Source organism: Festucalex cinctus, chromosome 7 (genome assembly GCF_051991245.1).
Source record: "Festucalex cinctus isolate MCC-2025b chromosome 7, RoL_Fcin_1.0, whole genome shotgun sequence".
NCBI lineage: Eukaryota > Metazoa > Chordata > Actinopteri > Syngnathiformes > Syngnathidae > Festucalex > Festucalex cinctus.
The window spans coordinates 5,445,790-5,463,240 of NC_135417.1; the positions used below are offsets into that span (position 1 = coordinate 5,445,790).

At 37.6% G+C, this 17,451-nt stretch overlaps 1 protein-coding gene across 4 annotated transcripts in view; it reads right to left on the reverse strand.

Annotated features, from left to right (window-relative positions):
• The window catches only part of ptprub (protein tyrosine phosphatase receptor type Ub), a 225,356-nt gene that overhangs the window by 22,047 nt on the left and 185,858 nt on the right, over positions 1–17,451 (reverse strand). For 2 of the 4 annotated variants that reach the window (XM_077526325.1, XM_077526327.1), the window contains 7 exons: positions 14,098–14,115; positions 10,660–10,696; positions 9,889–9,986; positions 7,280–7,396; positions 4,978–5,132; positions 2,857–2,992; positions 1,220–1,369 (listed from right to left, as the gene is read on the reverse strand). In XM_077526325.1, the coding sequence (XP_077382451.1) occupies positions 1,220–1,369; positions 2,857–2,992; positions 4,978–5,132; positions 7,280–7,396; positions 9,889–9,986; positions 10,660–10,696; positions 14,098–14,115 (711 nt within the window). The remainder of the gene's footprint in view (positions 1–1,219; positions 1,370–2,856; positions 2,993–4,977; positions 5,133–7,279; positions 7,397–9,888; positions 9,987–10,659; positions 10,697–14,097; positions 14,116–17,451) is intronic. The other 2 variants (XM_077526328.1, XM_077526326.1) reach the window with 1 other exon arrangement.

Sequence of the window (17,451 nt, forward strand, 5' to 3'; positions counted from 1 at the left end):
GAATGTGTGTTTGATAAATACAGTAGAAACTTAACTGCACTTTTTGACCAACATTTTGGAGAAAAATATTATGTTAAAGTTGCAGAAAAAAAACTTTTTTTTTTAAATTCAGTCATTTTTTATTAGTTTTAGAGCCAGTTGTGAGTTTTTAATGTATTTTTTTTTTATTTTTAAAAATATTTTGTTTTAGTTTTGTTTTCATTAGTGTATTAGTTTTTTGTTTTTTCAATATATGGATTATATGCTTTGTGCAACATGAAAAATTCACAAAGCATTGTGAAATAAAGTACAATTCTCAAACAACTGCCCTACCAAAATAAATACATTTTACATTTAACATGAACACTGAAAGCTCATGTATGATATTTGACAAAAACAAAACTGAATTATATTTTTGCTATTATTAGAATTAATCTTAGTTTTATAAACACAGGAGGTAGTTTCAGTAAGTTCTTGTTTTTTTAAAGCATTTTTGTTTGTATTTGATTTTGTAAATGACTTTTTTTTTTTTTTCCAATTTGAGTGTTTTTGTTAATTATCATTACCTATTATAACTTTGATGTGTCATGGTTTGGGTTAGGTTTTGGTTTGTTTTTATTATCTTTTGCTTTTGTCAGGGTTCCAGTTTTGAGTGGGTTTTGTTTGAGTTTGTCATCATGTTCCATTAGGTTTCTGTTTTGATCGGTTATGTTCTGTTTTCGTTGTATGTCTCCTATTGTCTCGTTATGCATTGTCCTGCCCACCTGTGTTTGCCTGACTTCCTTGTGTGTCAACCTATCAGCACCTTCTGCCACTTGTGTCTTGACCAGCTGTGTCTCGTTGTGTCAATTAGTGTTTATGTGTTCATTTAGTGTCTTGTCTCCCCTCTGTCTGTGTCGATTCATTGTATGGTTTCCTCCCGTCATACTGCCCGTTTTTGCCTTGAAGTTCCGCCATGTTTTGCCCTGCTTGTTTTTTTTTTATATTTGTTTTGTTTGTTCACCAGATCCTTGTTTACCTCCTTGTTTTTGTTTAATTAAATCCCTTTATTGACCACACCTCTTTGCAAAATCAAATGTAACTTAAAACCATTAAAGGCTTCAGTTTGGCTATGGAAGATTTTCTTCTTGTTTCCATTGTTTAGCATGAGAAAAACAGTTTCAAAATGTGAACAAATTGAACTCTACAAGTGTGCCCAAACAGATTGAAATTGGGTCACAGATCCCAAAACAAGCCTGACCTGAAATTCCTCACGGAGCTGCGAGGAATTGCTCTGGGAATCCACCCTCAGTAACTCTCTGTAGGCGACCGAGAACTCGTTCACCAGGATGGCCGTCTCGCCACACAAGCAAGCCTCCAAAATGGCGTCATGGATGAAAATATACTGCTCCTGTCGGCGAACAGAAGAAGAACTTCAGAAACACAAATAATGTATTATTCATGCACACGTACGATCTCATATAACAGGCCTGACGTGGATTAGTATGCTTTAAGAAGGCCTTGCTCAGGTATAAGTGGAAAAAATAGGCACCATTAATGTACACGATAGAACAGTGACTCAAAAACAATGACCTTCCTTGTTCTAAATTAAACACGATGTTTGTGTTACAAAGCTATTGTAGTATAAACACACACATTCAAGAAAACAAACATTCGCGTTTGGTAAGGGTTTTAATTAAGGGAAAGCGGCAAATGTAATAAACAGCAATGCTACTGTTGGATTTGCATAATGTTGAATATGCAAATTATCTGCACATCTAAAAACAACAGGACGTGCCGACGCTGCACACACCTTCACAAGGTTGACCTTTACTATTGGCCCAGAGGGGAATAGACCAACTACAATAAAAAGCAGACTGACTGTATTTGCCAACAAAAAGCCTAAATGCATTTTTAAGGGCCCATCCCTACCAAGATTAAACTATAAATAAACTAGGGTAATTTTGAGCTATCCTACAGAGTTCAATCCTTGGTCCGATCCTGTTTTGGTAATACTTTATAATAACTGTTATAACTAGTTAATAGATCCTTAGCAAACTGTTAATTAATTAGTTATTAACTCATTTGCTCCAAAAAACGTATAAATCTGTTCTATTTTAAATGTTTTAAGTGTCCCAAAAACGTATTTATACGTTTTTGTTTTAGTTTTTTTTTTTTATGCTAGAGCATACAGAAGGCTTTGATGCAGCCTCTCAACTGCAAAGAACGGTTGCAGAAATGGTATTTATTACACAAACAGCCAGCAGGTGGCACCAGGGTATAAGAGATCAACCAGGGCCATGATGAAGAAAATGCTCTATTACTCAGAATTCTAAATAGATTTGTGAATAATGACGAAACGTCGCTATATTTTAATGCTAATTGCTGCAAAATGGAAACAGGTAGCAATAGAACACAATATTCTGTGGGGCTTGCAAAATCAGTCCAAATCCAGTAAAACAGCTGGGAGCGAACAGGATTGCTTCTGTCAAAATGGCTGGGAGCAAATGAGTTAATGATGTATTTGTTTGTCAAGGATTTATAATGATGCTTATAGAGAGTTAATATATCATTAATAAATTGTTAGGTAATGTGTTATAGTTAATGATTTATAACGATGCCTACTAAATGAGGAATAGATCATAAACAAGCTACTAGCAAATTATTAGTGACTTGTTGAGTATCAGTTAATAGTTTATACATGTTATTAGAAAACTAGTTATATTAACTAGTTATAACAGATCTATTAACTAGTTATAACGGATAGTTATTATAATAAATGATTTACCATATGTGTGCAAAGGTCATAGTTAAGCTACATCATCGAAAATCAGCTGGGCTAGTTTATAAATGGTAGCGAAAACGGCCGGATGGATGCGTAAGCCACATTGTTCTGACCTCCGTCTGGATCATGTTGATGCGCCGCGAGCAGAGGGTTTTGACGCAGTTGTAGATGTCCACCACACCTTCGCACTCGGCCATGTCCAACATGACATCCAGCACGATGTAGCAGCCGGTGCGGCCCGCCCCCACGCTGCCACACAAAGACAGAACATCATTAGGAACCGTGCGCCAACTTTGGAGTCGGCCTCTCAATAATTCAAGCATGCATCTGTTGCACTCTATCGGCGCTCCACCCGATTTGAAAGACACAAATCAAAGAGGACTGTTGGCGCCTCAAAGATGAAAGGCGTTTCTCTGCTGGTGGTTTGAAAACTCCACTGTGTTTGACTGAGACTGTTATCTTATACTTGCTGTAAAAAAAATGTTATATGTAACAGAAGCTTAAAAAAAAATCAATTTGAAGTGCAAGGTGGATATATTGTTGATATATTGTTGGTCACCCATAGCTGCTCTCTTACGAGCATCCAAGAAGAAACTAAGTTACCTTTAAGAAACCCGAAGCCATGCTTGAATCGAACAAATTGTGTAATTTTAATAACAGCGGGATGATACAACAGCTTGCAATCAAAAGAATAACACCTGTCGTTGACATGGAAATCCAAGGTCACGTACTTCAATGCTTCATAATACGTTTTTGAAAAAATAAACAGTATTTCATTGTATGGCAGGGGAATGCAATTTTGTAATGCTGAATGGGTTAATTAGACATGGCACTTGGCTGCATTTATGCTGTGTTTTTCTTTTTCATCTTCAAGTGGTTTAAGTGCTTGTTAATGAGTTGTGTGCAATTCTTGCAAAAACTTTGCAGAGGTTGAAATGTGGGCATTTGTAGGAAAGAGCTGGCAAGACAACCACTGCATCTGTTTACATATGATTTTTTTATTTTTTTTTTCCCCCATTGTGGCCCAACAACTTTATTCACTAGACTAAGTGCAATTTCTGGCGAAATTGCGTGGGAATGCTGAAAGCACATTGAGAGATAAAATATGAAATTATGACCTCCTGGTTACTGGACAATGTGCTTTACCAAATGTGCCACCGAGCAGTATCTGACACCTGGTAATGATAAGTTATATATATGGAAGTGGGCGTGGAAAGTGATACTTAAAAAAAGTTCAATGACTTCAGCATTCCCACAATTAGTAATGCTCTGATGAAGTGAGCACAATATACAAAACATTTGGCTTAGCGATCATAGTCATGATATAATCTGAAGCCAATGATGTTTTCATTATGCATGCCACTTAGAAATGAGTATTTCATTAAATTTCCTTCGTTCTGCGATGAGAGTAATTGTCAGTTAATTGCCAAATTGTTTTGTTTTTTTCCAACAATGAGGGCTGCAAACATTATTGTTTACTGCAGCATTTTTTAGAGTCTTTTATTCTCATTTTAATCCCCATTTGAACTGTATTTTTGAATTTATCTTGATTGAGGCTCACTTTTAATCATTTTATCTTTTAATCATTAATCTCATTATTTTTATTATGATTTTTGCAATGTCTACATATGTTTTCTCTTTCTGTAATGCTTTTTAATGTTTTTCACTTTGATGTTGCACAAAATTTGAAAAGATAGGGCTGCTCAATTGTGAAGAAAATATTCATTATGATTATTTTGGTAATAATTTAAATCATGATTCGAACAATCATTTATTGTTTTGTGCGAAACAAGAAAATGCTTAAATGTAAAAAAAAATATTAAGACAAATAAAATTATTTGAAACACTATAATTATGCAAGTTCCTTTTGGCTGAAACAAAATTTATTAAAATATTTCAAAATTTAAGGTGCCCCACCCCTACACATTTGGTATCATTGTCTATAGAACACAAAAAGAGTTAATTCAATCGTATGCACTGGGTGGGAGATATTCAGGTTTAAAAAGGTCCACTACAGAGGACAAATTTGAATTGCTGGTAGTCTGGAGGATACATTACTTTTGATATGTATCATATTTGATACATCCAGTCACAATGCTTTATCCATGCAATGCATGTGTCAGATCATATACGTCAGGGTTTTAATGGGGGGAAAAAAATTATACTCATGAAATAGAGGGCTCAAAATGTCTTGTATTTAAAATGATACGTTTTTCGGCTTAAAAGAACGTTACCTGCAGTGGACCACCACAGGACCGGCGTCAGGAGGCGTCGAGGCTTTTACCCTTCGTATAAAGGCCAGCAAACCCGTGGCGTGATAGGGCACCCCGTGCTCAGGCCAGGACGTGAAGTGAAACTGACGGACCTCATGCTTGGTTGAGTATCCTCTCTGTCAACAGAAACATAGTTAACATGAGCGTGTAAAACACAGCATTTTGCATCAGAGCCACAGGGCCCTTTTTTTTTTTTTTTTTTTTTTGGAGATGCGCTCCCATCTATTCAGTGATGTTTCCCCTCTGTGATAGATGTGACAGATTTCTTGGCTGTGGGCATTATTTATATGGGGTCTTAGGTCTTCTAGGACAGTTGGGCCTCGGGGCATCGCAGACTCGCAGCAGATGCAGTTTTACAGACGTGGAGAGGAATAACTCAGGCCCTCTGAGCTCAAGGGGGTGCTGGCTGCAGTCACACAACAATTTCTGCCTCTATACGGAGACGACAAAGTAAAAGCTGCAGAGCAAAGATTTGTTGAGGACAGAAATCCGCCCCCCGCACACACCCTGCTCAAAGACTAAAAAAACAAGCTGTCACCGGCTCCCAAATTCTTGCTGATTTGAATAAACAGCAGAGGATGCTTACGAAAGAGCGAGTGTGACAGTGTGTTGATAATGCCGTGTTTGTGCCGCTGTCACTTTGGGAGACGCTTGGAGCTCCTCCAGTGAGGCTCCCCGAGAGATTGACAGACGGCAAAGAAGGCCAACCGGGCCAAACTCCGGAAGAGCCACGCTGGAAAGACAGGCAGCGGCGTCGCTTATAATGACTGTTAATTCTTCACAGATTAAAACGTGACCCTCGAGCCTATCAGCGGCCAACCCTGTCGAGTATTTAATCCCTTTCGAACACACTAGTTCTAATTTGAAGGCTTGCTTCAGCAGGTAAGAGAGAGAGTTGACTGCCGTTCCTCCTAATAATCTACAGAAAGTGATGGAGCAGAAATAAGTCCCATCACAACCTTGCCATAACCACTTCAATGTACCATTGGAACGCTCACCACTACGTCAGGATTACTTCTGAATTCTGTAGTAGGATGTAAGTGATGTCATTGGACATATAAGATGAACACAACATACTTTTGTAAATGTGATTTCATGTACCAACTAGAGAATGCAATTTCTGGAGAAATTGTCTGTGAAGGCTAAGAGACTGAATGAGAAAACGTGGAATTATACAAAATGACACATATAATGATGTAGTGTATATTGAACGTGAATGAGTTGAACATGTTGAAGGTGAATATGGAGAAATTAGAGGAGAAAAACTAACACATTTGGAATTTTCTTCGGCTTTTATTTTGAAATAACTGTGCGGTAGGGATAAGCTGAACAGTTTAATGTTGTAATAGTTTGAATCGGTCAAAAAAATCTAGTAATTAGAGGAGTAAAACAAAAAGAATCGTAAATTTGGCTTTTATTTTAAAATTTTGTAAAAATTTATACTGAATGGTTTAAAGTTGGAATAGATCAAGTTGGTCAAAGTATGTAGAATTAGAGGTGAAAAAAATCTTAGTTTTTGCATTTATTTTAAAATAAAAAATGGGTAGTGATAACCTGAATGGTTTAAAGTTCGAAATTGGTCAAAAATGTAGAAAATAAGAGTACAAAAAAAAAAAAAAAAAAGATTTGGCTTTTATTTTGGTAAAAAGAATTGTGGTAGGGCCATGATGAACAGCTTAAAGTTGGAATGGAATGGTATGAATAAGTCAAAAATGTAGACTCTAGAGGAGGAAAACCCCCCACATTTTTTTTTTTGCTTTTATTTTGAAATTTTGAAAACATTTTGCATTTGAAAAACCTCAGCCAAAAAAAAAAAAAAAAATCATACCTTTTTTTCACATTTTTGGTGGTTGTTTTAATGGTGAACATTTTAAATTTCTGCTACATGGGAATTTTTGGCATGTTGAAAATCACGAGGTGAATTGAATGGGCTGAATATTTTGATACGTAGTGTTGAATGTCCCGTTGGGAATGAATGGGAAAATTTTAAATGAAATTTTGGAACAAAAACAGATTTTTGGAATGAAAAAACCTAAGCCCGAAAAGAACATTTTTGGAACATGTTGACGTTGGAATGGTGTAAAAATTGGTAAAAAAAAAAAAAAAAAAAAAAAATGTATAAAAAGTAGTGGGACAAAAAAAGTGTAAGGAATAAAATATGATAAAAAAAGTTAATGATATGATGTGTTTTGTGTGACTGAAGGCCATCATCGTTCACACAATAATTAGAAAGAGCAGAAAGCATACTTGAGCATAAACTCACCCTCTCCAAGGCAAAAGTGCGGACTGCATATTCGGCAAGCGTCTCCGTTTTAAGCAGGGTGATTTTGATATCGCCGTACATCTCGCTGTCATCAGGCCAGTATTTACAGCATTTCACCTGCATATGAAAAATATTGCACCATCAACCATCTTGTTAGTCATGAAGCAATTGAAGCAGAATGGAGAGCACAACTTGGCTGCAAAAAGCAAAAGCGCTTTTGAGTCACTCTCAACTACTGTCGTCGTGTTTATTGTATGTGACCTGCTTACACTTTATAGTCCATCTGTCATGGCTGCCGCTCCTCCAGCTACAATTTTATTGTGTATCTGATGCGAGTGATAGTTGCTGATGTTGACATTTTGTGTTCAAAACAGTACTCGACATCCCATATACTACAGGCCATAAAGAGTTTGCAATTTTCATTTGAAAAGGGAGGATATCTGGTGGGATGTGTGGGTTGTGTTGTTTGAAACAGCTTCATAAAACAGCGCAATCGACCGTGGACTAATATCATAAAGGAGGTATTATTTGGGCTCACCTTGAAAACATCCACTGTTTATTTGTTGAATGTTCTCACAGTAGTTATCCAAATTGCGTGTTTGTTCCACAATTGTGTGATTTTAACCATCCATCGAAGTAATAACCTGATTGAAAATGGGACCCTTATGGTAGAATTACTATATGTGAAAATAAAAGCCTTTTTTGGGCAGGCCTTTGATATAGGTCACATTTTAACAAACTCCTCCTACATCCATTGACACGTAGATAAGGAAACTAGAATGGCACAGAGAAGAGGGAAGACCTCATTTAAGGACCAGAGTGCCAAATATGCATCAGCACCAAATTATACACCTGTTGGCCACCGGTGGTAATGCACCAAAGAAGGTATTTGCCAAAATAAAGTCAACACAAATGTCAGACCGAGCTCGAATTTTAACATATTTTTGTTGTCCTGTGAAAAACATTTAAGTATTTTTTGTAATTTATTTTTTTATTGGGTGTCTGTGTTCAATTTCATCCAAAAAAACACAACATGTAAAAAAAGAAACAAAAGAAAATGGCCATAAGTTTTTTTCAGAGGACAGCGACAAGTTGCAGGACCAGTCAAACTATGAAAAAAAAGTAACAAGAAGTGTAAAAATACGACAATTGCACAGTTTCTGTTACATAACAACTGAGATATACATTTATTATTATTATTATTATTTTTTATTATTATTAAGATATTGGTTTCTTAGTATTCTCCGTGTACTTTGATCAGTGCCTAAATGACAATGAGATGTTTTATCACATTCTGCGAAAGTCTGCTTAAGCATTTCTTAAAGGGATACTTGACTCATTGAGCCGTTTTCAGCAGTAAAAAGTGAATATTTTGTCCTGTACCTTTAAAAAGTAATTGTTCTACTTGCTGTCGACTGATGATGACATCACAGATACTGAGGAAGTAGGAAACGACCAATCGTTGCTCAGTTTACTGACCAAACCCAGAAAACAGGTGAGCCTTGATTGGTCGTTACCTACTTCCTCAGCACAGGTGATGTCATCATCAGTCGACAGCAAGTGGAAAAATTACTTTTTAAAGGTATTAAAGGAAAAATAATGAAGTTATCAAATTCATTCTGGTCAAAATATTAACTTTTCCATCCATTCATCCTCCATTTTCTTGACCGCTTATTCCTCACAAGGGTCGCGTGGGGTGCTGGAGCCTATCTCAGCTGGCTATGGGGCAGTAGGCGGGGTACGCCCTGGACTGGTTGCCAGCCAATCAGCAGCAGGTATTAACTTTTCACTGCTTAAAATTGTTCAATGAGTCAAGTGTCCCTTTAAACAAACATTTCCAATTTGATACATCAGATTTATATCGTAGTATTTTGGTGCATTTTCATACATACATAATTTTTCCTATGCTTGATTTTCAAGACAAGTTTTTATTTGAAATTTCCCTTATCGAGTCACACAGATGTGCAATATAACAATTACAGTATTTTCCGCACTATAAGGAGCACCTAAAAGCCTTCAATTTTTTCAAAAGCTGACCATGCGCCTTATAATCCAGTGCGCCTTATATATGGATCAATATTGATCCGCAACAGGTCTCGCTGTCAAGACGCTATCGGTGACCCTGCACGATCGGTGACGCACATGCGCAGAAGATCCCGCCATCTTGGATCGCTAGCTAATACTTTACCTCAGAGAAAATAATAAAACAGCTGTTTATTCATTTTGGAGTTGTCAGAAAGCTGGTTTGTAATCTATTAATAAAGTTTGACTGACCTATCTGACTGTTTTGTTGACATTCTCTTTAGCGCAGCACCATCTAATGGATGCATAACGTAACCCCAGTCTCTACTGTAGCGCCTTATATATGGAAAAAGTTTGAAAATATGTCATTCATTGAAGGTGCGCCTTATAATGCCTTATTGTGCGGAAAATACGGTACGGTGAAAACTTATCTCATATTGGGATATCATTGTTATTATTGGGGGTGGGGGGTGGGGGGGGATCTGTATTATGTTAGGGAACTGGAACTTGAGTGACAACAGTTCATTCACAACCAACCATAGTCTATCTTAGTTAAGATGGGCGAAGGGAGGTTGTATATTTCTTACCCTGCCGACTTCCACCAGTTTGGTGATCATAACGATGCTGAAACAATTTTCCTGCCACACCATCCTCCAGAAATCGTACAGCGTCTCCTGCTTGGGTCCTGGTAGGCAGAGGGGATGAAGAAAGGAAGAGCATCAAACAGCTGTCATCTCTGCTGCATTGAGAACTCCTGCGTTATTGGGACCTTTCGTGTCCTTCCTCTGATGGCAGGATCTCACAAAGATTGTGCCGTTAATAAAGCTATAGAGGAGAATTCCCGGCAGAAGAAAGAGGCGATGGGTGACAAAACAACAGTAGATGATGATGAAAGCCTGGAGGACAATCAATCATCTTTGAGACGTTTAAAGGAGCAAAAAGCAAGACAGGAAGCCTATTGGCATCTTTTTTTTCCTTCCCGGTTTCATCTCCGTGAAAGAGCGATCTTGAGTGACTCGGTGACAGGAGCTGCCAAGGAGATGACACGCCTCCTAACAATTTGGAGTCAGTGGAGCGAAATTTCAAAAATGCTCCGAGTTGGCGGCAAATGACGTGGATGGACTGCGCGTTCTCTTTGCAACAATAGAGGCGCCACGATGCCGCCGAGACCGGGAAGATCCGACTAATGCGTTAATTATCTGCTTCCTCCATGATTAATTAAGCAACCCTAACAATCCAGGCACAATAACACCTTTGAATCTTGCCTGTGCACGAGTGGGTTCGCTAGCTACATAATCCCTAATTTATTACACCCCAGCTCAGCATCCAAACACACACACACATGATGGGACACTCACCCTGAGAGGCGATGAAGTGGTTGGATCGATGGTAGCCCTGGAAGAGAAAAGAGACGACATGCTGAGTAAGCCATCTGTCTCGCACACAGCTGTGTGTCTCACCCTTTTCCCTCTCATCATCTCACCCGCTCCCTGACAGCGCTGTGTTGTGTTTTACTGCTTTCTGACCTACTGCTGACTCGTGTAATTGCGCTCGTAGCCTCGACGAGGAGCCACGCTCCCTTAAGACACTACCGCGGGGGGGAAAAAAACCCGGCAATAATTCTGTCAAAATGTGATTCCTTCAGCAAGGTTTATTCCCAGTGATGTCGAGGCAACTAAATGAACACTACCTGCGTCCCTTGTAAACAAAGAAGAAGGGAATTAAAGAGTCAGACTGCTCCATCTTTGTGAAATTACACAAATTCTCACTTGGAAGTTGGACGTTAACGTGGGAATTACGGCGAATTATAAGAAATATGTCATCGCTGTCAAATAAAAAGCATTTTTCGTACAAAAGCAAAAACAGAAGACAGTTTGTTGAAAATACTGTACTGTAACTTTTGGAGTACCTCAAGGATCAGTCCTTGGTCCACTACTTTTCCTCCTTTATGTGGATCACACTGTTTCTAAATTGCTCAAATGTATCTTGATTGCAGCTAAAACTTCGATATTTCATGCCAGGAAAAATATAAATCATCTTCGACAAGTAGTCGAGAACGGTTTTGAGAATATTATGAAGTGGTTCAAATATTTATTAGAGCTGTCAAACGATTACATTTTTTTTTAATCAGATTAATCACATCTTAGAATTTTGATTAATCACTTAATCAAAATGGTTTTTAATCAACATTTTTTTTTGCTCGCCAAATTTAAAAATCACCTGTTATGTGTTAACGTTATGAGGATGTCTTCAACATTTTTTGATCCATTGCACACGCTCATCAGTTAATTACTTGCATAATTTAAAATGGGGGGGGGGGGGATTACCCTGATAGTTTGTCATGAACAAATATTCTGAATGTTATACGCAAACATTTATTAAATGTTTTACTTTAATGCATTGAATTTTGTTTATTGCTCAAACACAACCTGTGCTACCTTGAATGTAACCATCCGGTTAAAATTAATATTGCGATTATACATGATTAATGAGATAATTTTTTGTAATTAACTCACTTGCTCCCAAAACCGTATAAATACGTTCTATTTTAAAAGTTTTACATGTCCCCAAGACGTATTCATACGTTTTTTTGTTTTTTTTTTAATGCTAGAGCATACAGAAGGCTTTGATGCAGCCTCTCAACTGCAAAGAACAGTTGAAGAAATAGTAGTTATTACATAAATGGCCAGCAGGTGGCAGCAGAGCAAAGGAGATCAACCAGAGCCATTTAAAAAAAAAAAAAAAAAAAAAAAGCTCAATTACTCACAATTCTAAATAGATTTGTGAATAATGATGAAACTTAGCTACATTCTAATGCTAATTGCTGCAAAACGGAAACAGAAAGAAATGTACTATTTTACTTTAATCTTTGTTTGGTAGGTTTCATGTTTTTATAGCAATGGAACACAATATTCTGTGGGCCTTGCAAAATCTGTCAAAATCCAGTAAAATTGCCGGGAGTGAAGTGCTTCTGTGAAAATGGCTGGGAGTGAATCAGTTAATTAGTTAACGCTTGAACTTTGACAGCCCTAATATAAATATATTTTTATAGTGACCCATCAACAGAAATTTTCTCAAGCATATCAGTGATATTAGGAATTAAGAAACACTGTATGTCGGTCCGTTCATGACCCGCAAGCACAAAAACTGAAGCTGCAAAGTTTATGAAACAACTTTTGTCCATGGCTGTACTTGCAGTCCAAACAAATAGCATTTTGTATTAAATGAGATGGGGGGGGGGGGGCGGGGGCTATAACAGAAATAACAAGCCATAATCCTTTTCCCCCCCATTTATTCTTCCCTTTGAGTCACAAATACGCTGTCTTCACACAGAATCTTACATTGGTCCCCCAATTCATTACATTGACGTTTGTACAAAAAAAAAGAAATATATATTCTTTAGATCCTTTATACCAAAGACCTGGCGCAGCCTTTGGTATATAGATGGCAGACGTTTTCATATGGTAGGGGATGAGGGGAACATGGATTAACAATGAAGTCACCTTCACAGTCTTGAGAGGAATAAACACCACAAAACATCACCTGGGGGAGTTTAATGCGTGGACACAGAGAATGAGCAAGCGTTCTCTTGAAAAGAAGCGTCTGTTTATCTAACCTTGCGAGCTGAAAGACACTTTCTGAAAACGTCTCCCTGAAAAATGCTGTCATGTCCGGTCAGGAGATACACAGATCAAATGTATGTTTTGGAGACGTCGAAAAATCATCAGAAGAAACGTCACGTGTGTTTGAGATGAACTCTTTGACCGCCAAAAACGTTTAATAACGTTTAATAAAATCACGATGTATGCCGCCATAAAGGTTAAGTAATGTCAACTACTTTTTTTTTTTTTTTTTGAATATATCAGTGGTCAGTGCAACGTCCAAGTGCAGCGCAGCCGGGTCAATGAGTTGTGAAATCAAAAACACCCACTAATATGGCCAGCACATGGCAGCGCTAGCTGCTCGGGCCCTAACTAGAGCTGCAAATTACAATGAAACATGACACAATTTGATGAAATAGAATATTTTCAAGGCTGACGTGAATGATCAAAGCCTTTGTAACATTAATCCTAATTTGATGGAGCGTCACTAAACAAAAAATATTAGTATCAAAGTCACTGTTGTGGAGAAACTGTATCATTTCTTTTCAATTTTGGCTCAATGTCACTGAAATGACCTATTTTCAAATGGTGATTACTAAAGAACGGAATAAGGTAGAAACATACTTTTTTCTTTTTTTTCTAACGTAGCAAAAGAACACAATATTCTGTTTGCTTCGAAAAATGAGTTAAAATGCTCGAAATCCGCTGGCATTGGGGGTTGTTTTTTAATAATGTGTGGCAGTAAAAGAGTTAAAAAGCCTAAAAAGTTGAGTGCTGATGATTTGAGTCGGAAGCAGATTCAGGTAATTGGGAATATGTTGAAAATGGAAATGGATGGTTATGCCCGCTATCCACAATTCCTCTCGCCCCTGCCGACCTATCAGCACGGACGCTTCCCCCTTCCTCCGCTGACACGGTCACCATGGTAACTAAACTTCCTGCCCGGGCCACTTATGTGGACTAACAAAGACAGCGGGGTCCTCGCCGCTGAAAGGACACATGTACTTATGTTCATTTCAAATCATTAAGAGTTTTTTTTTCTGTCCTTTTCATGCCTAATAATAAATACGATCCTGAAAGACGCTGAGCATTTGTGGATAGAGGAGTGAAGAAGGAGTGGGGGAGAGAAAGAAAAGAAGAAGGAAAAAAAAATCAAGCGATGGCAGGCAGAAGAACAAGCGGTGAAGTACTTACTTCCCTGTTAATCCGAATCTACAGGGGTGCAAGGTTGAGGAGATGGGGAGGGGAGTAGAAAAAGAAGACATATATGCTAGTTAATGAAAGAAGCTTTTTGGTAGACGGCTTGCTGTACAGACAGGTGGGAAGGTGTGTGCGCGTGTGATCGTGAAAAAGTCATGTGGGTTGAGCAGCGCGAGAGTGGATGCTTTGCACATTTTGCCATCAGACATCGCCAGGATGGAATCAGCATGTAAAGTGAAAAAATTACAACTCGATGCCACATAAGGAATGGTGGACTTAAGCTTCGAATTTATTCAGGTGAAATTGCATTTGTTGCTGTTGCTGTATATGACAAAGTAAAAGGCCGGACAATGTTAGAAATCAATCATATTTGATGATTTTGAAGAAACAATTTGTGGCACAATTCTAGAGGTTCGGGCAAAAGTAGCAAACGTGTTATAATGAGCTAGAAATTTTTGGAAATGTATTGAGAGAGTGTATGTATCAAGATAATATAATTTCAATTATGGCTAACATACAATGTAACGCTTCGTTGTGCCGTTTCCAGCTGAAAGGCCAATTTTCAAAAATGATTTCACACAACATGTTATCAACAATGTGGGGCTTAACTGTGTGTACGAAACTGTATATAGTTTTGAAATTGTACAAGACCACCCCTCGAATAGACTCCTCCCTCAAACCCACAGCAGCTGAGGATTTTTAAAGAGACAGTGTGTAGGATATAGTGTCAGTGAGTGGTGAACTAATAGATGCAACGATTTTGATGCACGCAGGAGCTAGCTGGAGCGGTGAGCAAGAATGACGAACTCTTCCGACGCGAAAGGAGAAAAATACTGGAAGAACTGGAAATCGTATTGGAACATGACGTGAATCGAGAAGAGAAACAATAATTAACACACTACATTTGAGGACAGTAAATGACATTCTGTGATGCAATGGACCCACAAATCTTTATTGCATTACATGACCTAACCCCTATTTTTATTTATTTATTTATTTATTTATTTATTTATTTAATTTGATTTTATTGAGAATGTATATATTTCTTAAATTTGGTCAATGGATGTTCTTGTCGGTTTTTGTCGTTATGCAGTTTGTATTGTTTGTTTGCTTGCTGAAAAAGAATTAAAAAAAAAAGAGTAAAAAAAAGAAAAAAAAGAATGACGAACTCACTGGAGTGGCTAACAAGAGCGGCTAGCAAGAACTGGCTCTAGCGGCTAACAAGAGTGGCTAACAAGAACTTGCTGGAGCGGCTAACCAGAACTTGCTAGAGCGGCGAACAAGAACTAGCTGGAGCGGCTAGCGAGAGAAGCTACAAGAGCTAGCAAGAGCAAAGCAGCGGGAGCCCAAATCACCGGGCTTTGCAATGACCACCTGCAGGCCTCTGTGGAAGGTAAGCGATGGTTGACCCATTGGGTAGCTAGCTGCTAGCACCGCTAGAGGCTAACTATGTTTGCACAGTTCTTCTCCTTTGGGTATCCGTAGCATAAAGATGGTGGGGAAACATGTTATCCTCCTATAGGGCGTAGAACCACATATGTAATATAATTAGCGATAACTAGACCTACGATTATATTTAAAAAAAATATACATTGATGTAATACATATTTTTTGCATATTATTTAAATTAATAGTGTGTTTTTAAAAATAACTATTATTAGTTTCACCACTAGATGGCACTAAATCCTACACATTGTCCCTTTAACACACCAAATTAAGATATACCGGTAAGTGTATGTGATGAAAATAAGATGCCAGTTAAAAGCCGTGACGAAATATAATTTACAATTTGAAGGTGTAAATTATAGAGTGCTGATAACATGTATAAAAAAAAATAAAAATCTCACAAAATGAAATTTCCCTACATTTTCAGATACACTGATGTCAAATGTATTGGTTTGATAAGCCAAAGTGAGACTTGGACTTTTTTTTTTTTGTCTGCGGATGAAATGAAATGTAACATAGCATAAGCCATGGCACATTGAACTTCTCTTCCTTCCGCCACAGACGCAGCAGGCTGTCAAACGTATGCAAAACTCTGCACCTCTTCTTCAAGCAAAGCGCACCGTAGCAAGCAAAGGCTCAGGCAGCATTCAATGATGGAAAGATGAAAAGAGGGGAAAAACACTTTGCTCCTTCTCGCCTCTGTTTTGAACGGAAAACGTTGGCTTAGATGGAGGAATGCTTTTCTAGATAAAATGTGTGAAACAATCACTGCATGTACAGTGGACCCCACATATTCCCGGTTTATGGGAACACAAGTATTAAAACGCCGATTTGGGATTTTGTGTAATCTGGCCATTTTTTTTTTTAAATATACATTTGTCACATTATTATACAATTTTTTTTTTTTTGACGACTTCAAACGCAACTATCAACGGTTCTGCTCACTGTTGTTTGTGTACTTCTGATATTGATGTTAGGTTGAAATCGATCGTGGTTGATAGCGTCTTATAGGTTTGCGTTGAAATGCTTCTTCCCATTGCACCTGAAAGTACCATTTTGTTGACCTAATTTGGTCTTGGTGTTGCTTTTCGTCAGGACCCGCTTTCTCATCTTCTCTAATACACAAGTGCAGTTGTGAGTCTGCCATCTAGTGGTGAAAACTGGTATTGCAACTTAAAACTCAGCTGCAGTTAACATTTTTTATTTGTATTCATTTAAATTATTATTATTATTATTATATATTATATATATTATTATTATATTAATATTATTATATATTATATTATTATTATTATTATTATTATATTATATTATTTATTTATATATATTTATTATATTTATTTATTTTTACTTTTTTTTTTTTTTTAAATGAATCGAGCTTTTAATTTTGGTATGTTGACTTGTCCTTGTCAGGTAACAATTTTCACTAAAATGTTACATAATCCTCCAAGTCAAAAACTAAGCACATAACGAGGCATGATTTTGATTTTGTGCCATTCTAATGAACTCCATGAAAGCTTCTCACCACTTGCCATCATTTCAAGTGGAAAAAAAAACAACCTCTGCAATGGAAAGATACTGCTGTTACTTGATTTGATTTGTCATAAAAGGTTAATCCAATCAAAGGAGACCTAAGTGCGTTCACAAGTTAATCTTTATAAGAAATGTGCTTTCAAATCTATTCTTCAGACGGGCTTTGACAGAAACGCGTTTCTGCTTTTAGCCATCCAAGGTAGTGTAGGGAGGGGAATCACTCCGCCTCAGCTTCACACAGAGGCACCACATCGAGTCCCAGCGCGAGGTGTGCAAAATAAATCTAGTGAGACAAAGAATCTATATCAGATTGCCACACTTCCCTTGACATAGCTCAACAAATCCACAGCAGAGACAAGCATGTTCTTC